Source organism: Barbus barbus, assembly GCF_936440315.1.
Source record: "Barbus barbus genome assembly, chromosome: 27".
Taxonomy (NCBI): Eukaryota; Metazoa; Chordata; class Actinopteri; order Cypriniformes; family Cyprinidae; genus Barbus; species Barbus barbus.
In genome coordinates, this window is record NC_136755.1 from 25,762,119 (window position 1) to 25,787,224 (window position 25,106).

At 35.4% G+C, this 25,106-nt stretch overlaps 1 protein-coding gene across 1 annotated transcript; it reads right to left on the bottom strand.

Annotated features, from left to right (window-relative positions):
• Positions 1 to 827: 827 nt before the first annotated feature.
• On the bottom strand, positions 828 to 21,528 carry LOC306846947 (protein phosphatase 1 regulatory subunit 1B-like). Its single transcript, XM_079380662.1, has 5 exons — positions 21,184 to 21,528; positions 6,164 to 6,247; positions 5,190 to 5,265; positions 3,714 to 3,833; positions 828 to 2,636 (listed from the first exon to the last, which is right to left on the bottom strand). Exons 1-5 carry the CDS (start codon positions 21,295 to 21,297, stop codon positions 2,494 to 2,496), a joined length of 537 nt encoding a protein of 178 aa, XP_079236788.1. The 5' UTR covers positions 21,298 to 21,528; the 3' UTR covers positions 828 to 2,493.
• Positions 21,529 to 25,106: the final 3,578 nt, after the last annotated feature.

Here is a 25,106-nt window from a genome sequence, read left to right on the forward strand (position 1 = left end):
AAACCTGTATAATGCATGTATGTGTGTGTGTATATAACATCTGAATAGCTTAATACAACATCTTAAACCAGTGTGAAAATCCTTATGACTGACTAATATCAAATTACCATGGTTCTGTTTAGTTAGGCTAAAAATGTAATGGACACATTAATAAATAGTATATAAAAAAATGAGAAATTGTATTGGTTAAGTATAAAAAGTGGATTACATTTGTACTTCAAGTCTCTCAATTCTGATGCGAATGGATGGCCTTGTTTCCCACCATAACTAAAACCATGTCCACCATAAACCCTGTTGTTCTTCTTAGATAGGGCCTATGTTAATAGTCTAGTTTCAGAATTTCCCACTATCAGCAACTGCAGCGTCATGCCATAAATCCTGGGTTTCATTTCCCCCATCTGCCACATGCTCCCATAACTCACCATAAAACACTGATCACTATATTGTGTGAAGTAGGTCACAGCGTCACATCTCGCTTGTGCCGCCCCACCTATCTGTTAGCCACAATGCCAAACACAGGGATCTGATGCAAACGTTAGTCTGGGGAAGTTTCCTAATCCTGGATCCTCCTAATGGTGTGATAAAGCAGAAGCTGTTGGCGGAGAATCTGAAAAATTAGATTTTTGACTAAAATATGGACCACCTCTTATGGGAATCCAAGCCAGATCAGTTTCAGCCCAGATTTTGAAAGCATCAAAGGCAGACGTTCAAGAAATGGGCTAGAGAACCACTGTGCCGCCATCTGTTTATAACAGAAACTGGATGTTTTTGCCAAAACTGCCCACACATGCTCGTCTTGGCGACATTAAACTGAAAATATGCATTGTTGATGAACATTTTTATTGGTCAGAGTATAAAAATCATACTTTTTCCAAATGTTAAGTAACAGCACTTCAAACCGAGGTCAAACATGTCCAATTTTGTCCAAATGGCTGCAACATTTGAAGACTGTGTAATGGAGTTTGCCTTATGATGATCCAAAAACATGAAAAAGATGATATTCTTTAACACTTTAATTCAGTGCAAATATATTTACTGATACAGAGACTTTAACCTAAAACATTTCCATAGTTCGTATGGATAGCGATACTAATTGGGTACATTTTCTCAGATTTTCTATTATACATTAATCAAAATAAACAGCATGAGCTTTGGAGGAATATGTGCATACAAATATGATTATTTTCAATATAAAGCAGTACAATTTCTTAAAAAAAGCAACACGTGGCTGTTGACTTCTCATTTTAAATCATTATCAATTATTTTTAAAAATAGTTAAACATTTTTCCCTTAAAAGAAGAAACTTAAAAACTAAGTTATTAGTTACCCAGCTAATATTAATGTAAGTTGTTAACGACAGTAATCAACTGAAATCATTTACATGTTCCAAGCACTGAACGTTCACCCCGAGGCACTGAATGGAGTTTTTTGTTATATCCATATCAAGAGATGCAAATTCTATTCTGTATGCAAATATGATGTTTATAGCAGCTTTGATCATGATGTTATTGACAAACTACAAATGAATCACAAAGACAACATTGTAGGAATGTGTTATTCACAGTCAGCCACGATTAGTTGCACAAAAGCCTCCCAAAACAGTGAGATAAAGCAAAACAGTATTTGGGATCTTAACATGGTCCACTCCATGTAAAAACAAAATGGCCTTTATTGGAATACTGATATAACTGCAGTCTTTATCAGCTTTTTAATTTTTTTTTTTTTTTTTTAGAAGTACTCTTCAAATCTTTGTATTTGAAACGTTTTTGCCACACCTACCACTGGTGAATTTAGAAATGATTTTAGATCATTTTAGAAATTAGTAATTATTTCTTTTTATATTTATAAATATGCAAATATAATTATAAACATTCTTTTTTGTTGTTGTTTCTGCTAAATTAACTGTAGTTTGAAGTGTGATCCAACTGCTGGCAATGGTTTAACAAATAATAATGCTCCTAAACACTTAGATATTGAGCCTTTCCATGTGCTCTGGGATTATTGTTTTTTGCTAATTATTTCATGGGATTCAGTATAACAATTCTCTGTACTCCAGATGGCAGTGTAGGCCCAAAGAAACACACCGAGCGCAACACACACACACACACACACACACACACACACAAAACATGACATGAGCACTAACACATTTCTCAATTCACTTTCATAACTGCGCTGCTCATACAACTATAGAAAGTTAAGTTACTTTACCTATGTGTTCGAATGTATGAAACGCAGGGATGATATTAGTTGACTACTAACCTTATGCGTTTCTATTTCATGGCAATGTTGGGGTGAATGAATTGATTGAGGTTGTTTGACCACTACAAAATTTCAGTCTTTCAGAGTTTTTTTAAAGTCTCTGAATACAAAAAGACAGCCGTTTTTATCAAGTGATGGAATTATTGACAGCCAGTAATCAATAAACAATAATTCTGATCTCCAAACACGGTTCTGCATTGTGAAAAAATCTCTAAAGTTCCTCAAACTTTATCAGTCCACATTTCTGCACTCATCCTCTGCCATATCATCTGCTTCTACTACTTCCTCCTCCTCCTCCTCATCGGTTGGTGCCGTGGCTCCTGCCTTTGTCATGCCGGGCTGGTGCTCTGCCATACCCCTTTGCTCCTGTGAATCTTTAAAATGAGTATTTATTAAATAAAATATGGAATCAACAGATAATCTCATATTTGACTGGCTGATGTTTTTGGTTGAATGCTACATGCAAATACGATATGTAGAGACAGTAGCACAATATAAGAAAACAATGATGTTTCAATGACACAAAGACCACCTACTTTACCAGCACTTAAATAAAAGACTAAGACAGAACTTTATTTTTAATAAAAAGCACTAAAATTTAGACGAAAAAAAGAGAGATGCACAATAAAAGACTGTACTCTGAACCCAAGATCACATTTGTGGAATGTTAAAAAAATAAGTCACTTAAGTTTTTCCCACTAAATACCCCCCCCCCCAAAAAAAAACAGTGATAGAGTCTAAATGTGCCCCGACAATATATTTTTCAGAAAACTAGGTTACACTTTATTTTAAACTGTCCTTGTTACAGTGTAATTATACATTTACATACCAAGTAATATTAACTACATGCACTTACTATATGGTTAGTGTTAAGGTTACTTGCATGTAATTATGCCTAATTCATTGTTATTATAATAGTAAATACACACAACGTGTAAAAAGGACACATTAAAATAAAGTGTTACCGAAAACTGTTATCTGCAACTTTATCACTTACTACTGATATAATTAACAGAATACTGTAACAATAACAGTTCACATTATTTGGTATTGTTGTTTTGTTGCCATTTAATGCATCATTCAATAGAAATGTAATAAAAATAAAACATTTATTAATTTATTTTATCACCATGAACTTTTGAAGTAATTCAATCTATTATATATGGATAATGCAATAGAAATATTAAAATAAACATTACAACTTTTGTCTTTTCTTTACATTTACCCCTTTGAAACTAATAGTTATAGTAGTAGAAAGTATTCAGTAATATTAATCTGACGTAATATTTGAGGAAGTGTGAACATAAGTTTCTCGTACTATTGTTTTTGCAAGGCTGATATGAACATTCAGCAATAACCTTTTCAAATTAAATGATAAAAAACTAAATGTAATACTGACAACGTAACATGTATATGTGGAGGGTTCATCTGTGATGTGACATTAAGATTACCAGCTGTGCAGGATGAGGAAATCTCCTCCCCCCCTCTCTGAATAGGCTCCTCCCCTTCCTCCTCTACATGAGGATACACACCTAATTTCTCCATGTGAGCTTCAGCCATCTGCTGCACGGCTATAAACACATGACCACAAACACACACACACACACACACACACACACAGGGGATTCACAAATCAGGGATCATCAAAACACAAGGGATAACACAGGAACATACACAAGCACACACAGGTAAAGAGGGATGGGTCTGTTTACTTTTTTAGCAAGACCTCTGCACTGTGCCAACCAGAATGGGTTTTATTTCCACTACAATGACGGGAAATGTATGGACAGGGATAAACCACCTGTCTTTTTACAAATAGGCGATTCACATTCAGAGACAATATCACAGTAATGCATAGCTATTTTCCCTTCTTTTAATTTCACGCATTACTAATAAAACAAATTTGTCATCACTGTCCAATTTATTTTCTTTTGGTTTCTGCCATAGAATAAAAAAAAGAAACAAACAAAAAAAAAAAATTATAAATAAAGGTCATTTTGACTTTTTGTCCAACAATTCAGACTTTTTTCTCACAATTCTGCAAAAAATGTCCGAATCCTAATATAGAGACTCAGAATTGCGAGATATAAAGTCAGGATTCTGAATTACTTTCTCGCAAATTCTGAATTCTAACAATTCTGACTTTTTTCTCACCATGGAATAAAAAATGAAAATGTAATTGCTATTTTTCTCTCACAATTCAGTTTTTTCCCCATGAAATTGCGAGTTATATCTCAATTCTGATTTTTTTTTCCCCCCTCAGAATTGTGAGTTAATATGAAAATGAACAATTACCTTTTATTTTTATCCTGTAGTGAAAACAAGCTTCTACAGTTTCTCATAGAATTTCCTAAGAGAATAATGGATCAATTGAGACAATTAAGCAATATAAGAAAAGCAGTAGTGCAGTCAAACTCAATATCACCTTGATATCAAATGGAATTTTCTATAAACAATAAGTTTATAAGTTACAATTTAGACAAAATACAGCCAGTTATTGTGTTTATTTTTGCTCCGTCAATGAAAATAGATCTAAACGGAGCCAAAGATGAAAACAACAGCACCGTTATGTTGACATAATCTAGTAATCTAGATTGTCCTCAGTGGGTCACAGTCTTTGTAGTGCATTGATCTGACGGTGAATGTTTCTGATGGACGTCTGTCCTCTAAAACTGTGTTTGCAGCTGTATGCTATCTGCTGTAATCCAGGATGATCCAGAGCAGCACAGACTCACACCCATCACAGCTGTCACCATCTCTAATCTTACACACATGCATGGTAAAATAGGAAAAACAGACTTGCAGCTTGGGAGAGCTTTTAAACCCAGGGCCGCCACAGTGCTTCAGAAACAATATGTATACCAAAGGAATATACACAATACAGTGGGTACAGATCACACATCACAGACAGAACTACAGGCTTTTACCTTTTAATGATGGTGGCTGGTAGATATTTGGGTTGATTCGTTTTGGCTTGAGGACACCATTTTCTCCTACAACCCACTGAAGATAGCATATAGGTTAAATGGACATATATTACACACACACCTCAACTGATTTTACGTCGGACATCAAGTGTCAACCCTACACAATTATTTTTATTATACAAAAAAAAAAAATCCTTAAAATCAGACGTATATAATATCAAATATTATAATGTACTAATATTACAATACAGAATATAGGTCAAATATTACGCAAAATCATAAATTATTATTATATCAATTAAAATAATGATTACATATAATACTTGTACAATTAATTAATATTCCTTAATATTCATCTTAATTATAATTGTATAATAGTTTTAGTATCATTGACGTGCTATTATAGTTTTTGTTAATATTTTGAATTAGTTTTTATTCCTTTTTTCTGTTTTCATTTTAGAGTTTTAGTAATTTTGTATTTTTGTCATTTTTAATGTCTATATAGTTTTTATTTACATTTGTAGTTTATTTAGTTTTAGGTCATTTAGTAATTAAAAAAAAAAAAATACTTTTTTAAATTTTATTTTACTTAATGTTTCTATTATTTCAAGTAAGAAAAGGTTTTTAAACGATAACCCTGATATGAATATTTCAATTTTTCTGGTAAATATTGTAAATGGATAAACCGCAGCAAGAACAAATCTTGAAATTATTATGAAAAATGCTTTATTTTTATATTAATGCAATGGTTTTACTATGGTATTATTTATCATGTATTAGAGATACAACAGTACATGCATATAATCTATAATATAATCACAGTATAATCACAGTGGCCACAGTATGTTTATTGTAAGGGATATACACAACATATAGCTATACATAAATTCAACATTGTTCATTCATTTGGCTTTTCCATGTGAATGTATTATGAATGCAGTTTAACCTCCAGAACTGAGGTGGCACTGTGGTACCTGATGGCTGGAGATGTCATCCTCAGGAGATGGTTGGTCTGCTACTCTGAACAAAGTGGCAGGTGTGGGTCTTCGTCGTCGAATCTGTATGACAGACAGTAGAGAATTGTTAACGGAAAAAAAGAGAAGAAAACAAACCATCACATTTTGCATAAGTATGAATGAGGAGCTAGGACACTTTTACTTACAGTGATTAACAGTAAAATTATTACAGGGTCAGTCCTCCTGCAACATCATAATACATTTCAAAACATCTTTTCATATTAGCTTGTTATTTGTCTCATCGTATTACATTTAAATCAACCATTCTGTATTTGTTTACTTTACATTTGTATTTATTTGCAATTCATTTCTCCCACAGTCTACCACAAACCCCCTGCAACATCCCTATTTGGGAAACCCTGTTTTAGATGTTGACTTTAATGAGGACATTTTGAATATATGTCATTGCACGTGTGACAGCTATGCCAAAAAATGTGAATTAGAGAACTGTATCTGAAGCCTCCCTCCACTCAAACCCTTGCAATTTCCTCTACCCAAAAGTTCCTGAAAAGAAAACATTCATACAAATCTGCCAGATACCAAATGCACAAGGACACAACTGAAAAAGAGCACAATGAAGCACAAAAGTACACAGAGAACTGACTAATGATGTCAAGAAAATAGCTCTTCAACTAATCTCCAAGTCCTCTAGGAACTCTGCCAGGTCAACAAACCCTCATCATGGCAAAATCCTGACTGAAAACTCTCAATTCTTAACTGAAAGTTCACTAAAAGAGAATAGGAGAATAGTTTATGTGACCTTCACAGTGGGGTCCAAGACAGTATTTTTTCAGTTTTAATTACAATTGATAATTACAGATAAATGCAATTTCACAAATCAACTGATAAAACTTATTTGAAAATGAGGAAACCAGTCAATAAGTTCGATCCCAAACTAAACCCAAGTGAAGAGCACTGATCAAAAGAGAAAGTCTTTCGCAAAAGAGCACCTGATTAGATTTCAGAGGGACCTTGAAGGATTACACAAGTCTTCTTTAACACAGCAGTTCTCAACTCCAGCCATGCAGAGTGAAGCTCCAACCCTAATCAATCACACCTGAACAAGCTGATCAAGGCTTTCTGGATTACAAGAAAGTTACAGGGTAAAGGTCATTGCACACTGAGTCCGAAATTTTCGCACGTTGAAAAATAAATACGACCTCACCAATCACGTTTACACACTGCCTCCGAAACTTTTGTCTGTCATTAAAAAAACTCGGATCAGGTTTGATTTTCTGCGTTTTCGCATCCGTTGCAAGCATTTTTTATTTTTATTTTTTTATGGGATTTATGCATTTTTTATAGATTGGACAGTTGCAAAGGACCTCGAGACGGGAATCAAACTCGGGTCGCCGTAAGCGCAGTTGTGCTGTATGTTGACGTACTAACCACAAGGCTATTGGCGCCGACCGTAGCAAGCATTTTGACAGGGAAGGATGATGAATACGAAAAAAACACATACAAAAATTTAGGACTCAGTGTGCAAGGACCAAAGACAGTTTGATCAAGGTTAGAGCTAAACTCTGTGGGGGGTTTTACACAACACTGTTTTCAACTAAAAACTGAAAACATTTTTATGCAGTTTTGCCATTCATTTCCACAACAATGGCATTTTGGGGGCCTAAAAATGCAAACTTTTGAAAATTTTTGAAAACGATACTGTTGCATGGAGAACATGCAACTTTGTGAAAATTGTGATGTAATGCACATGCATATTACATTTTCAGTCTACAGGCATATGTGTGTATGTGAGCAGGCGTGTAGTGTTTGTTTACAAAGTGACATCGCCAACTACTGGCCTGGCATGCATAATACAGCGTTTTTAGTCGTCTTCATGGAACTGTGTTTGTACACAAAACTTTTCAAAAGCACAAAGGAAAAACTTTTCTGTTTTTGTTACATCGGTGTCATGTAAACGTATCCTTATACAAGTACAAACTTTCACCCTAAAAAATAAAAGTGATTAATTTGATATTTTTAACATGCAAGGCTCTATCAAGAATATAGAGATCAAAAGTAGTTCTTAAACATTAAGATCCTAAAAGGGGGTTTACACAGTGATGCCATAGAAGAACTATTTTGGGTTCCCCAAAGAACCTTTCAATGAACAGTTCTTTAAAGAATCTTTTTCCACTATAAAGAACTGGAATGCGGAATGGAGATTCCAAGGTTCTTCATATTATTTTTAAGATTTTTTATTACAGAGAAACATACATGGTTTCTGAAGAACTAAATAAAATGTTATTTGTATACTTTAAAGATAGGCCGATTTCAGAGAGGCTAGCAATAGCAAGCTAGCTTTGAAAGCATAAGATCCCACCCTCCCTGCAAATCACCCTCCAAAGCCAAGCCTCCTCCAAAACACATGAATGCGATCTCATTCACCGGCGAGAAAACATTACAGTACAAAGTGCATAATATTACAATAATAACGCCTTCCATTCTCACTCAGTCTGCAGTAGCGTAATGGACCACGCTGATGACGTATCATGTCTGCGTGGAAAGGGTGTGTGAATATGATTGGACAAACATTTTAGGCTCATACGCCTTTCACAGAGGATATAAACACATTTAGATCACTTGACTCAGTGATTGATTGCTATCTGGATGTGTCTTTCAACCAGCTTAACAAAAAATGTTTTTGAACCAAATCATCTATCCTGCCTTTAAAAAGTTTCTGCAGCAGAATCTGGCCATTGTTGTCTTTAATTCAAACATTTGATGTAGAACTGTAGAAACAAGTTGTACTGGCTTTTTTGTGCTTTATGCATGTTAATACATTAAGTAGCGAGTCTACATAATGAAAAACACTGAATAACAGTAAACGTCTGAGTGTTACCAACAGGCTCTCCAAATAAAGGACAATACATAATTGTCACTATTTTAAATGTCCCACAAGGCCACCTGGATGTTCTTCAGCAACACTGGAGCAGAGTTCACAGTGTTCTGGAGGAAACAAAGTGTTCTGTGGGAAATCCTCCTCCAAAATGTTAAGATTCACAAAATGAACATTTGTTTAGTGACGTTGCCACATTGTAGGGAGAAACAGAAACACAGTCAAATGGCTTTTGTGTCGTTTGCTACAACTAACTTTGATGAGGTTCAGAGCACATTTTTTGAAGCCAATCATGCAGAAATCCAGATAGTTTCTTCTCAGAACTCCATCATGATTTTCTATTACATATGCCATGTATACACATAATTTCCAACTGACATAAAACATTGTCTTCTCAACTCACACTGAAAAAAAGGTTGTGCAAGTCGCAAACTTTTCCATCTCCATCCTTTTTCACTCTTGGATGTGCAAGAGTGAAAAAAAATATATATTTAGACCTAATTGGCTGTGTGAGTATTATGCTCTCAAAACAAAACTGGCATGCATGTGTTCCTGCACTATTCAATATTTCCTGCAGTCTCAGACAACACTGTCTGTCTGTTCACTGACCGTCTGATGTATATTACACACTAAACTCTAGTCAGGCCGGCTAACTTTACAAGTTATCAGTTTGCCTGGAGACAAGGTCATATTTATAAGGTCTTGGGGTTGATAAAAACCAGCACTCTGCAGGAGGAAATGATCACTGGTTTTGCCAAAGTTTTATCTGATGCGATGCAAGTACACTACATATTCATGATTTTGTTCTCTACAATGACCTGTAATGATCAGCAGTTTAATGTGTCAGTGTGATGCCTAGAATAAGGGCACAGTAAGCGGTGCACTAACAATCACACAGCAACATGCTGAAACCATTAGAAAACCCTTAGAAACCACAGTGACACACTAAAAATCAAACTAGCACCCTAGCAACCACAAAGCAACATGCTAGAATCACTCTGAGCACCCTAGAAAGCACACAGCAATAGATTGAAACCACTTAGCATAACACATTAGAACTAATCAGAACACCCCAGCAACTGCATAACATTAAAACCACTTAGAACACCTTAGCAACCACATTATAACACATTAAACCACTTAAAATACCCTAGAAACTACATAACCACACATTAGAATCACTCACAACACCCTAGCAACCACATAACATTAAAACCACTTAGAACACCCTAGCAACCGCATAACACATTAAACGACTTAAAATACCCTAGAAACTACATAACCACACATTAGAATCACTCACAACACCCTAGCAACCACATAACATTAAAACCACTTAGAACACCCTAGCAACCGCATAACACATTAAAACGACTTAAAATACCCTAGAAACTACATAACCACACATTTGAATCACTCAGAACACCCTAGCAACCACATGACATTAAAACCACTTAAAATACCCTAGAAACTACATAACCACACATTAGAATCACTCACAACACCCTAGCAACCACATAACATTAAAACCACTTACAACACCCTAGCAACCGCATAACACATTAAAACCACTTAGAACACCATAGCAACCGCATAACACATTAAAACGACTTAGAAAACCTTAGTAACCCCATAACACATTAAATCCTCTTAAACCACACTAGCAACCACATAGCCACACATTAGAAACACTCAGAACACCCTAGCAACTACATAACACATTAAAACCCACTCAGAAGAACATCCTAGCAAACATACAGCAAAATTAACAAATATATATATATATATATATATATATATATATATATTTTTTTTTTTTTTTTTTTTTTTTTTTTTAAAACCTTAGCAACTACATAGCAACATCTTTGCAATTATCCGTAGCACCCTAGCATCATGGCAGCAACACCACTCACATTTACTTAAAGCACAAACATCCAGTTTATATAGTTCTTTAAACACAATGTTTTGTCTGGAAAACCAAACCGCTTTTTGTGGTTGACAAAGTCATTTTATCCTAAAAAACGATACAGTTCTTATGCCCTGACTCAAGTCACACCTCATGTTACGTACACAAATGACATCATTATACAGAGGAAAAGACAATATCGGCCACATCTTTGTACACATAAAATAACTAGAGCACACAAAATCTTTCCTGTTTTTGGTTAACTCTCTTTACACGCGGTGCAGACACGTTAAATTCATTAACAAAACAGTTGTGCCAATGACAGGTTAACAGCGTTTTCTACGCAAACAGCAGAAAGTCCTGTGTTCCAGACGGATTTGCCATTATGATATTATGAGTCCTTCTTTCCCTCAGGTTCTGTTAAATATTTGTGTTTTACGATTACACAAACAGTTACAACATTTTTTGCATTTCAGACTAGAAACGCTCATGGTTTAAAGACATTAAGAAACAAATTGCAAGCAACAACCTAGCTGCTCGGAGATGTACATTATATATTACAGTAAACTGAGTGACATTTATTTGAATAAAATATAATAAAATACATTTTAATAAATATAAAATATATACAGACAATGTTGACTTTTGTATATACTCTATACACTTTATTCAATACATACAGTATATATATATATATATATATATATATATATATATATATATATATATATATATATATATATATATATACATATATATATATATATATATATATATATATATATACACACACATACATACACACACACACACATACATATATACATACACATTTTTTTTCTGTGTGGCTCAAATTTTCACATTTTATGTTGCAGCCTTATGTTAAACTGCTTTAAATTACCTTTTTTCCACATCATTCTACACTCCATAATGACAAAACACAAAACAGGTTTGTAACATCTCTGCAAATTTTTTAGAAATAAAAAACTTGAAATTTAGCTCAGGAGCACTCATATCACTTGTAGATGTTACTACACTTTCGAGTTGAGTTAAAATGTGGCAAATTCATTTATGATTTGGACAGGCACACACCCCTCAGAAAAGGTTTAACAGCTGATAATGCATATCAGAGCAAAAACCAAGCCCTGAGGTCAAAAGAACTGCCTGTAGAGCTCAGAAACAGGATTGAGTCAAGCCACACATCTGAGAAAGAGTTCAGAAAAGATACTGCAACATTGAAGGTTCACAGAAGCATGTAGCCTTCATTATCCATAATGGAAGAAGTTTGAAACCACCAAGACTCTTACTAGAGCTGGCCTCCTGGCCAAACTGAGCAATATTTAAACGAGTCTATCTCCCCAAGATTACGGTTACAAACATGAGCCGTGTCCAAAAGGTAAAGGGGGAGGTGTTGCTACAATTTATAGCAATACAAGTATTTCTCAGAGGTCGGGTTTTAAGTATAATTAGTTCGAAGTAATGTTACTTCATATAATGTTATCCAAAGAAACAAGTGTTAATGATAAATCCCCTGCGATGTTTGTACTGGCTACTGTATACAGGCCACCATACAGACTTTATTAAGGAATTTGCTGATTTTCTATCTGAGTTAGTTCTAGCTGCAGATAAAGTCCTACTTGCTGGTGATTTTAATATCCATGTCGTCGTCGATAATGAAAAAGATTTGTTGGGATCAGCATTTATAGACATTCTAAACTCTATTGGTGTTAAACAACACGTTTCAGGATCTATTCATTGTCGAAATCATACTCTAGATTTAATACTGTCATATGGAATTGATGTCAGTGGCGATGATATCTCAGATCATTATCTAGTTTCGTGTATATTCCATATAGCTAAAGCTGTAAAGCCAAATTCTTGTTACAAATATGGTAGAACCATCACTTCTACCACAAAAGACTGCTTTATAAATAATCTTCCTGATTTATCTCAATTCCTCAGCATATCCAATAGCTCAGAAGAACTTGATGATGTAACAGAAAAATATTGACTCTCAATTTTCTAGCACTTTAGATACGGTTGCTCCTTTAGGAAGATTAAGGAAAAGAGTCCAACACCATGGTATAATGAGCACACTCGGGCCCTAAAGAGAGCAGCCCGGAAAATAGAGCGCAGCTGGAGAAAAACAAAATTAGAGGTATTTCATATTGCTTGGCGGGAAAATACTCTCTCCTACAGTAAAGCCTTAAAAACTGCTAGATCTGCTTACTTTACGTCTCTTTTAGAAGAAAACAAACACAACCCCAAGTATTTATTCAATACAATGGCTAAATTAAAAACAAAAAAACATCAGAAGGTTCAGGCATTACCCAGCAGCACAGTAGTAATGACTTTATGAACTACTTCCAAGTAGGGCTCAGTATGGAGTACCTCAAGGCTCAGTACTTGGCCCCTTACTTTTCACGCTTTACATGTTACCCTTGGGAGATATCATTAGGAAACATGGTGTTATCTTTCACTGTTATGCTGATGATACTCAGCTCTATATTTCTTTGTGACCTGATGAAACTTACCAATTTGCAAAACTAACGGAATGTATAGTTGATATCAAAAACTGGATGACTAGCAATTTCTTACAGCTAAACTCTGAAAAAACAGGTGTAATTATAGGACCAAAACACTTTTGCATGTAATAACCTAGATCACTGTCTAATACTTGATAGCTGCTCTGTAAATTCTTCGTCATCAGCTAGGAACCTAGGCGTACTTTTTGATAGCAATCTTTTACAAATGCTAGAAATCTAAAACATTTCTAGCATTTGTAAAACTGCATTTTTCCATCTTAAAAATATATCTAAATTACGACCTATGCTCTCAATGTCAAATGCAGAAACATTAATGCGTTCATGACCTCGAGGCTAGATTATTGTAATGCTTTATTGGATGGTTGCTCTGCATGTTTAATAATCAAACTGTTACAATCCGTTAAAGGATTGTTAGGCTGCATTAATTAGATCAACCGGAACCGGGAACACTTCCCAAAACACCCGATGTATTTGTTACATTGTTAGAAGAATGGCATCTACGCTAATATTAGTCTTTTTCCTTCTTACAGAAGGACAAACATCACTGCAACACTCCACCGATCTGGGCTTTATGGCAGTGTGACCAAACTCATTCCTCTCCTCAGTGACTACACATGAAAACACTTGGAATTTGCAAAAAAAAAAAAAAGCGCCTAAAATGATGAACCTCAATTCTAAGCATTATGTTTGAAGGAAACCAAGTCCATTTTTCCTTGTTTTTCAGTAACAAAAAACATGCTAAAATGTTATCGTGGTACTTTTTAAGACATGCAGATGCATGATACCATTGCTTATTCTTTACCCTGGTGTACCATATACCATTGTATATGAATATAGTAATCATTTAATACCATGGTATGCAGTATATATAGCGAAGTACCACGGTATCACCAGAGTAGGCTATGTTTTTGTAGGGCTCAGCTAAATGAAGCTGGCCATACACATCCTCAACACATACACACATCAGCATGAATTGAGCAGTGAATCTGATGGTGTCTGTCCCTGTGGATAGACTCAGAGAATAAAATCAGAGTCTTTGTTCATTTCTGTTTACCCACAAACACAAGCGGCACCAAAGTTCACCCTTGTGACGTCAATTTGTCTGTGTGTGTGTAGATAGTGGATTAACTGTAAAATCCAGAGTCTAGCAACTTTATACGCAGTGTTTTTCACCCGTGTCCCAGAAGGCTGTATTTCTCTGCAACGCTTCAGCAGATTTCCAGTCACTGGCTGTGGAGCGTAGCTTGGCCATTGTCGGAGTTCAATGACAGTTTCGCACTGCTCAAATTACATAATCTCAATCTCTGGCGCTGTCATCACCTCTTTATAATACAAGCAGGCACCGTCGCCTTATGTAATATATTATGTGCCATTTTTCTTTTAGTTTCAAGCTAAACTAAAATCTATATCCAATCTAATATGGAATTTAAAACAAAAATCTACATTGTCTATAAAATAAAAAATCTATTCTATTGTAAATGATAATTATTTTTCAAAATATAAAATAAAATCTACATTCAGTCTACATCCCGTTTACTATAAAATGAAAAATTCTACATCTATTCTATTATAAATTAAGATATAGTATTAAATGTGATACAAACTATTATAAATTAAAATAAATTCTACACCTAATCTATTATAAAACAAAAAACAACCTACTTCCAGTTTATTATAAAATAAAAAAAACTGCAGTCTATTATACAAAAAAAACTACATCTGATTTATTCTAAAAAAAAAAAATCCCGCAGACTAAACCAAAACCAACAAATAAAAGAAATGCATCAGTGCTTCCAACGGTCTAAAAATGAAATAAATGGCAGTGTGTGGGACTCAACAACATGTCACAGTCTGTCAACAGAGCTTCCGTTGTATCGAACCCAGAACATTCCTCTGGTTGATCAATACTTCACTGTCCTTCTATTCTATAAGCGCAGGAGCTGTTAAATCTAGTGGCTTGTGTAATGACCCTGTGCATCTTTAGGTCATAGGTAAAGAGTAAATCAAATAAATAAATAATCAATAAACCCCCTAAGTTTCCTTTAGATTAGGCCAGTATAAATACTTCTCACAATCAGATGAATGTCTGACAGCTCTGATAGCAATCTACAGTCCCCCGGGATTAGAGAGCACAATAATATAGTGACATTTACCTTTGGAGAGATTAATCACATGAGAAACGATAATCTTGTGGTCATTCTTTCTAGAATCACTGGCTTATATATAGCAGCAAATCAGCATATTAGAATGCTTTCTGAAGGATCATGTGACACTGAAGACTGGAGTAATGATGCTGAAATTACATTTTAAAACAGTTATTTAAAATTGCAATAATATTTCACAATATCACAATAAATAAATGCAGCCTTGGAATGCGTAAGAAGCTTCTTGCAAAACATTTAAAACAAAATGGTAGTTTAAAGGGGTGTTGATGGCACAGTGGATAAGACACATGCCTTTGGTGTGAGAGACCCGGGTTCGAATCCACTGTGAGACACCAATGTGTCCCTGAGCAAGACACCCAACCCCCTAGTTGCTCCAGAGGCGTGCGACCTCTGACATATATAGCAATTGTAAGTCGCTTTGGACAAAAGCGTCAGCTAAATGAATAAATGTAAATGTAAAGGAGTTCAGTAAAATCCTGGTTTACATTTTTGTTTGTATTTGTATTAGATGTTTCCTAGAGTAGTGTTTGTCATGCAGATCTACACTAAATCACTCTCTTATATAAACCGCTCTTCGTGTTTTATCCTGTACACCATTGTTTTTTCCTGTTTACTTAAACTCATAGCTGCTACAATGAAGTGCATTGTCTTGCTTTTTTCACTGTGTGATGCACATAAAATGATATCAAGTGTATTTTGGCCCAGATGACTATAACTTGAGACAAACTCATTTTTGAACGATCATATACAGTACAGTTAACCTTTGAAGAGGATCAAAACCTTTCAAAGTTTTCCTAAAACCAAAATGTGTTCTTGTATTAGGACAACTTTCATGATCCATTTCAAATGTATTTCATATTGCTTAGACCAGGTCTAGTTTTCACACTTTTTATTTCATTGACTTAAAGTAGACAAACCTTAAAGTATCGACTACAGCAAAACTATTAAACTCTCCCACCATTATTGACCAGTTTACCAGGAAGTGACGATTTTATTCTCTTTGCCTCGTTGGTTCCAATTCTGCGCATTAGTTAAATTCTCAACTTTGGATGGAAACCCGGCTAATGACAACTTCCTCATGAAAACCCATCATAAACAGAAAAAAACAGTAAAAACAGTAGTGGTCCTTATGCCATCATTCAATTAGAAGTAAACTAGGGCACAATATCCATTTTTACACAAATGTAAAACTAAACTAGGTTTTAAATTTTCCATTTATCCAAACATTTTTTTCATAATTTTGTGTAACAGACATTCATTTCAGCCTCATAATGAAATTCAGATCTAGGCTGATGAAGTTCCCTGGGTGTTTTATCCCCTTTGGGATATCTAAAGTTAAACTGTGCTGCCGTATATATAGAGGCCATAGTTTGGATCTGCACTTCATCTAGTGTGTATCCTAAATAAGATAAAGTGAAGTGACATACTGCCAAGTATGGATGCATTTAACCCATCCAACCTGCACACACACACACAGCAGTGAACACACACACACCGTGAACACACACCCGGAGCAGTGGGCAGCTATTTATGCTGCGGCGCCCGGGGAGCAGTTGGGGGTTCGGTGCCTTGCTCAAGGGCACCTCAGTCGTGGTATTGAGGGTGGAGAGAGCGCTGGACATTCACTCCCCCCACCTACAATTCCTGCCGGCCCGAGACTCGAACCCGCAACCTTTGGATTACGAGTCCGACTCTCTAACCATTAGGCCACGACTTCCCGTAAAGGTGAATGTAATGATTATAAATCATTATAATGTTTATAAAGAAACGAAGCGGGTTACTAGTTCACATCCCAGTCTTCAGTGATCTCTGTTCTTTAGAGGTCATCGTTACAAAAGTACCTGAAGGTTCGAAGGCAATTATAAAAAGTAGGACGGTGAAGTAGCAACCCTGATTTCTGTTAATGTATGATCTTAAGAAGTGGCATGCAACCCTGTCCAAGTCCTTTGTGGTGTCCACATACTGACGCATGACACTCAGATTTCATCTGTACTGCAAAAAGTCATTTTCTTTGCATTTTCTAGTTAAAATCCTTATTACAGTCATTGGTAACACATTACAATAAAGTTCCATTTGTTAACTATATTGAATGCATTAACGAATATATTAACTATCAATGAGCTATACATTTGTTACAGTATTTATTAATCTTTGTAAACGTTCGTTGGAATCAACATGAACTAATATTAATAAATGCTTTAAATGTATATTTCATTGATAGTTAATGTTAACAAATGGAACCTTATTGTAAAGTGTTACCCAATCTTTGGATAAAATCACTTGAAAAATTGTCAAAGAATGTGTCTTGAATTTATAGTGTTTAAATTTCTTGTTTTAAGCATCAATCACGAGTCTAATAGATCACAAAAAACAGTACTATTGTGGAATATTATTACAATATAAAATAACTATTTATTGGAATATATTTTAAAATGTAATTTATTCCTGTGATGCAAAGCTAAATTTTCAGCGTCACATGATGCTTCAGATATCATTCTAATATGCTGATTTCCTGCTCAAGAAACATTTCTTATCATTATCGATGTTGAAAACAATTGCGATGCTTCATATTTTTGTAGAAAGCGTGATAAACTCTTCAGAATACAGTGAATAGAAAACAGCATTTATTTGAAATAGAAATCTGTTGTAACAGTATACATTTTGATGAATGCAATGCTTCCTTGATGATATATGGATATATCTGATTAACTACTTCGCTGGAAGTGTAATTTTGAAACATGGCCAGAAGATTCGGTTAGAAACCAGAGAGCCAGAAAAAACTCATTCTGCTCAAGCTGTTCCACAGACGCTGCTGGACTGTTTCCATGTGCTACAAAAAAAAAAACGATTAAAGAAGGAGAAGCTGATGTACACCATCAAATGATGTTGGAAACAACCTTAGATTTAAAGTTAAGACAAAATGATTAGATGTTCTTCCTTTCATTGAAGCTCAAGATGTGCTTTGAATCATTTGAAATCAGGCTAGAGAAGATGATCATCAGGTTGTGTTCATGTCACACCCTCTGCTCTGCCAGCACTAAAACCCAGCGCAACCCATCCATTCATGAAATCTGGCACTAACAAGCACAACACATGCTTCCACCTCAAGAAGAGGCTTAAAGGACACAATCATGTCTTCACAACAACACACATACTTCCTATACAGAACACTACACTTGATTTTAAATGAATGGTTCTTGCAAAAATGGCAATTCTGTCACCATTTTCTCACCCTCATGTTGTTTCGAACCCATACGAAAAGCAAAAAATGTGCAAACAATTCATTTAGACCAAATTTACCAAACTAGATCTGACTTGATTCAAAAGATCAGACTGAAAAAAAGGCTAGTAGAAAAAAGGTTATGATTGTAATGACAATTTCTTGTCTGTTTTGCAGAAGAACATAACAGTCATTTTTACTACTTTTGTAATGCCATAATGCAGATTTTTGACATTTCGGTGTGAAGCGGAGATGGGATTATTAGCGTTAACTACAATTAAACCTGAAACTAAAATTTAAAACCATTAAAAAAAAAATGTGCTTTATATAGATTATTTGTATATATATATATATATATATCTCATTTCAGCTAGTTTAACTTGATGTACTAAAATTAAAACTAGATAAAAAAAACTAAACTAAAAACAAAAAAAATAACAAAAACACAAATTAATAAACCTTTAAAAGAACATTAAAAGGAAAATATAAAAATAAAAGCTAATTCAAGACAATAGTGTCTTATTGGTAATTAAAACAGTTTGGAGTGGAGGCATTTTCTTCTCTTTTTGTGTTCCATTTAAAATCCTATTTGATAAGCAACTAATGCACGTATCTTCATTTTTGTATGAATAATACCTTTACCATATAAATGGGTTTACAGAGGTTTATGTGAACTGCTATAGGGCGCAGACGCATCGGGCCTCCTCTTCCTCTCACCTCTTTTAACTTGTGTCTCGCGAGGATGATTCGCTGGTACAGAACAGCTCCCCGACCCACTTTGTTAAGACTAAAATTACAGCACCAACAGGACAGGGAATTGGTCCAGGATGACACACACACACACACACACACACACACACACACACACACACACAGAGTCTTACATCTGCACTCTCAGCGATCCAGAAAAAAAGAAATTCATAACCAGGTGCAATTCGTGCACCTCTTTATCTCAAAAATGTATGTGCAACGCAACTGAAGGCCAAAATCAACAGCGGACTTAGAAACATGCACATGAACACGGTGTAATTTAGCCACTGCATGCAGAGGCAATAAAACCACATCCTGGTATCCAGAACATCAACTCACCCCAGTCCAGGTCACACACCGTTTACCATTTCCAGGACAGATTTATAGCCTTAAAACTTTGCATTTTATGAGCGTGCTCAGTGAGTGTGTAGGGTAAACATAACTCCAGGTCACATTTGACCCCAAAATTAAAAGAAAAACTGAGAAATTATATTTTACATAAAGAATATGAAGCCTATTTTTCAGACCATTAAGATTGTTTTGCATTTGGGCATTACTGTAATGATAAATAAGCATATTTCATATTTATTGTCATTAGATTCTCATTTCTGTAACATACATTTAATGAATTTTATTTGATGTATTTTTTTATTTTAAAATGGTACTTTTATTTTTTTTTACATTTTTAATTTATTTTTTATTAAAATAGCATAAATAGAAAGTTATATACTTTTTTGTATTTTCCATTACTTTCATTTGATTCCCTTTTTATTGTAACATAGAACTTATTTTTAATTTTCTTTTTAAACATTTGGGCCCGGTTTCACAGACGGGGCTTAGACTAAGGCCACAGTTCAAACAGGACATTTAAGTCATTTTTATAAACGTGCCTTAGAAAAATAAATATATATATATTATTGGTGTCCATCTTGAGACAAAACAAAGGCATTGATATATTTTAAGATCAATCAGTGGAAGTTTCTTTCAGATGAAACAGCTCAGATTTACATTTTAGTCTTGGACTAGGCTTAAACCTTGTTTGTGAAACCGGGGGTTGATAAAAAAAAAAAAAAAAACTATTTAAAGATTTTTAATTAATTAATTAATTTATTTTTAAATAAAACATCATGCATAGAATAGCGTACACAAGTTATACATTTGAATTTTTTGTCCATTATTCTCATTAGATTCTCATTCATGTAACTTTTTACATTTATTTTTAATTTTTTTTTAGTTTACAGTTTTTTTTTTTCTTTTTTAAAAATTAAAATAGTATAAATAAATACAGTACAATAGAAATGAAAATATATCAATTTCTTTCACAGAGTAATGAAAATTTAATTTTTATTTAGCATGAAAGTCATAAAAGTAATGAAAATGATGTCACAATGGAATTTGTTTTTAAAAGCCCTAAAAATAATCCTCATCTGTTTTAAGTAAATCTGATTTTGGCTTGAAATATGACCCAGACATGTTCAAGATATTCAGCAAATTGTTACCAGTCATTGCTACCAGTCAGCATGTGTGTGTGTGTGTGTGTGTGTGTAAGTCCTACCATCTCAACCTGCCGAGGGTCCAGCTGAGTCGGTTCTGTTGGCGGGACGGCGAACTGGATTTTCCTCCTTTCTTTGTGTTCCACCGGGCCCTCTGAGGGACTTGAGGGGTCCATGATGTGCTTTCGTCCTCTTGTCAGTCTGACAAATATCCCTGGAATCTACCTATGCTTGTCTCAACATACATATGCACACACACACACACACACGTGGCGTCCTCCAGGCAGCTTTCTTCAGTCTCCTTCTCTCCTTGACTCTTCTCTGATTCGTTGAGCCTCTCAGATACGCCGGCGGCCTCTTTTTTCCTTTCTCTTATCAGTGTGACCTCTGGTTTTCTCCCTCACAGTGTTTGGAGTCGGTGTGGGCGTCCTTATATCAGCCGGGAGGACAGAAAGGGGCGGAGCTCAGAGAGAGGATGGTACACTGGCGTGTTTTATGGGGGGGTGCTGACGTTGATTTCTAATCAGAAAAAAAAGATAATCTCATCCAGCTGGCTGAGCCTCTTTTGGCCTCTATTTGTGAATAGGAGATTAACAGAGCGAGAGAAATATAAAGAGAGGGCAATAATTCATGTCAGCAACCAATTTCAATGTATATTTCAGTTTTACACATTCTCAATAGCTGCACTGATGTTGAAAATCATCAGGAGTGACACTGATACTTGGAACAGTGGCTCTGACTTAAAGGGTTTTCACCAAAAAATTAAAACCCTTTCATTATTTTCTCTATATTCAACACAAAAGATAACTTGGATGATGTTTAATACAATGTCAATCAGATATTTTAAAAGTGACTCAAGTTTCTACATACCTTTTTGACAACCATATGCCATTATATAATATAGCCATTATGTTGAGACTGTGCTTTAAGAAATATAGTATGACGAACTAGCAGCTAACCAAACGGTAATCAGACCGTTCAGAATCCATTATGTAACTGGTTTAAAAAGTTGTGAACGGTCTTAAAAAAAATTGTGAGACTACAGGTGTCTCTGAAGTCTTTCTTTCAAAAATAATAATAAAATAACCATTGGATAAGTTCCTCTCTCAACACAATGACATTCAGGGCCGCTGCACAGAAGACTTATTAGCGACACCTAGTGGATAAAACATGAGCTTAATAGGAATTAATGAAAACACCAAAACATTTTAGATGGCATATAAAAATTTGACCTGTAAAAAGAGTATGAGCGGGTAAACTGCACTGAAAAAAACATCCACATTTACTCCTAATATTTTGTTTGAGATAAACTAATAAACGTTATTTAAGCTCTCAAACATCAAATAAATCAGAAGGTTTCCGCTTTGCCTGTCTGGTCTATTTCAGCATGAGTGTTCATGTGAGAGCTGAAATTTAACTGAACACCAAAAATAGTGACTAAAAATGGCTTTAATCAAACTCAGTAACTTCAGACCTGCTTCTGATCTCTTATTTGAGACTAAAGGAAATGACTCAAACTCGGTCAGGATTTCATCACAGTATCTCAGCAACTGGATATGAACTGTGTCTATACATTAAACAAACAGTTAAACATTAATAGCAGCTTTCAATAGAATTGGTTTTACATTCCCACTAAAATAAAAAGCATATAATATATATCCCATATAGTATAATTGTGAAACTATGTAAATATTTAATGGTTAAAAGGGCACAATAAATTGGTCAAACGTGGGTAAAAGACATACATTTTTACAAAAGACTACAATTTCTAATAACTGCTGTTCTTTTGAAAAAACAAACAAAAAAAAAGTGTTTCTTGAGCAGCAAATCAGCTTCTTAGATTGATTTCTGAAGGATCATGTGACGCTGAAGACTGGAGTAATGATGCTGAAAATTCAGCTTTGATCACAGGAATAAATTACATTTGAAAATAAATTAAAATAGAAAACTGTCATTTTAAACTTCAATAATTTCTGTTTTTACTGAACTTGGATCAAATAAATGCTGCCTTGGTTGAATTCAAATTATTTCTTTCAAAAATATTTAAAAAGTCCTTGTGACAAGTATTTTGAACAGCACCGTTACTATACCCAGCTCAATTAAGGTACACATTGAATTGACTAAATACATTTCAAAGCATTTTCAGACTAATGTAACTAAAGTAAACATAAAAAGTGCAACAAATGGTCCTTGCTCTTCTACTCACATTTTTTCAAGTCCTGAATTCCACTGGAAACAAACCAAAAAATTCAACACCTAATGACCATGTCAGCAGCTGCGGACCACTCAGGCCGCTAGCTTGTTTTTTTAATACCGCATTCTGCAGATGGTAGAACACACATATTTTCTCACTCGCATATTAATGCAGCATTTGCTCACAGATGAAATCTGACGTCTCGACCTTCTAAAAATCCCCCGATTTGAGCCATGCTGTTAGCAGCACTCAATGCCAGTGTCCTAAATCTCCATTTGGCATCTATGAGAAACTGCCGGAAAGAACGGGGGGGGAAAAAAAAAGCTTCTTGATTAAAAAACTCCTACATATTAAACTCCTACATATTAAGAGTTGTATTGTTATTATTATTTAGTGCTGTCAAACGATTAATCGCATCCAAAAAAAAATAAAATAAAATTTGTTTACGTAATACATGTATGTGTACCGTGTATATTTATGTATATATAAATACATACAGTAAGTTTTGAAAATATTTACATGTTTATACACTGAACAAAATTATAAATGCAACACTTTTGTTTTTGCCCCCATTTTTCATGAGCTGAACTCAAAGATCTAAGACTTTTTCTATGTACACAAAAGGCCTATTTCTCTCAAATATTGTTCACAAATCTGTCTAAATCTGTGTTAGTGAGCACTTCTCCTTTGCCGAGATAATCCATCCACCTCACAGGTGTGGCATATCAAGATGCTGATTAGACAGCATGATTATTGCACAGGTGTGCCTTAGGCTGGCCACAATAAAAGTTCACTTTAAAATATGTAGTTTTACTGTATTGGGGGGGTCCGGGGGGTCCGAAAACCAGTCAGTATCTGGTGTGACCACCATTTTCCTCACGCAGTGCAAGACATCTCCGTCGCATAGAGTTGATCAGGTTGTCCACACCTCTTCAATGGCTGTGCTAAGTTGCTGGATATTGGCAGAAACTGGAACACGCTGTCGTATACGCCGATCCAGAGCATCCCAAACATGCTCAATGGGTGACATGTCCGGTGAGTATGCTGGCCATGCAAGAACTGGGATGTTTTCAGCTTCCAGGAATTGTGTACAGATCCTTGCAACATGGGGCCGTGCATTATAATGCTGCAACATGAGGTGATGGTCGTGGAAGAACGGCACAACAATGGGCCTCAGGATCTCGTCACGGTATCTCTGTGCATTCAAAATGCCATCAACAAAATGCACTTGTGTTCGTTGTCCATAACATATGCCTGCCCATACCATAACCCCACCGCCACCATGGGCCACTCGATCTACAACCTTGACATCAGCAAACCGCTCACCCACACAACGCCATGCACGCTGTGTGCCATCTGCCCTGTACAGTGAAAACCGGGATTCATCCGTGAAGAGAACACCTCTCCAAAGTGCCAGACGCCATCGAATGTGAGCATTTGCCCACTCAAGTCGGTTACCATGACGAACTGCAGTCAGGTTGAGACCCCGATGAGGACGACGACCCCGATGAGGACGACGAGCATGCAGATGAGCTTCCCTGAGACGGTTTCTGACAGTTTGTGCAGAAATTCTTTGGTTATGCAAACCGATTGTTGCAGCAGCTGTCCGGGTGGCTGGTCTCAGACGATCTTGGAGGTGAAGATGCTGGATGTGGAGGTCCTGGGCTGGTGTGGTTATACGTGGTCTGCGGTTGTGAGGCCGGTTGGATGCTCACTAACACAGATTTAGACAGAGTTGTGAACAATATTTGAGAGAAATAGGTCTTTTGTGTACATAGAAAAAGTCTTAGA

What these genes read in the sequence shown, in the direction of transcription:
- LOC306846947 (XM_079380662.1), bottom strand. Translation starts at nt 21,297, where the DNA reads ATGGACCCCTCAAGTCCCTCAGAGGGCCCGGTGGAACACAAAGAAAGG. An exon ending in ACCCTCGGCAGGTTGAGATG is followed by an intron (nt 6,248 to 21,183) that starts GTAGGACTTACA and finishes TCTGTCATACAG; the next exon opens with ATTCGACGACGAAGACCCAC. An exon ending in ATGACATCTCCAGCCATCAG is followed by an intron (nt 5,266 to 6,163) that starts GTACCACAGTGC and finishes TGCTATCTTCAG; the next exon opens with TGGGTTGTAGGAGAAAATGG.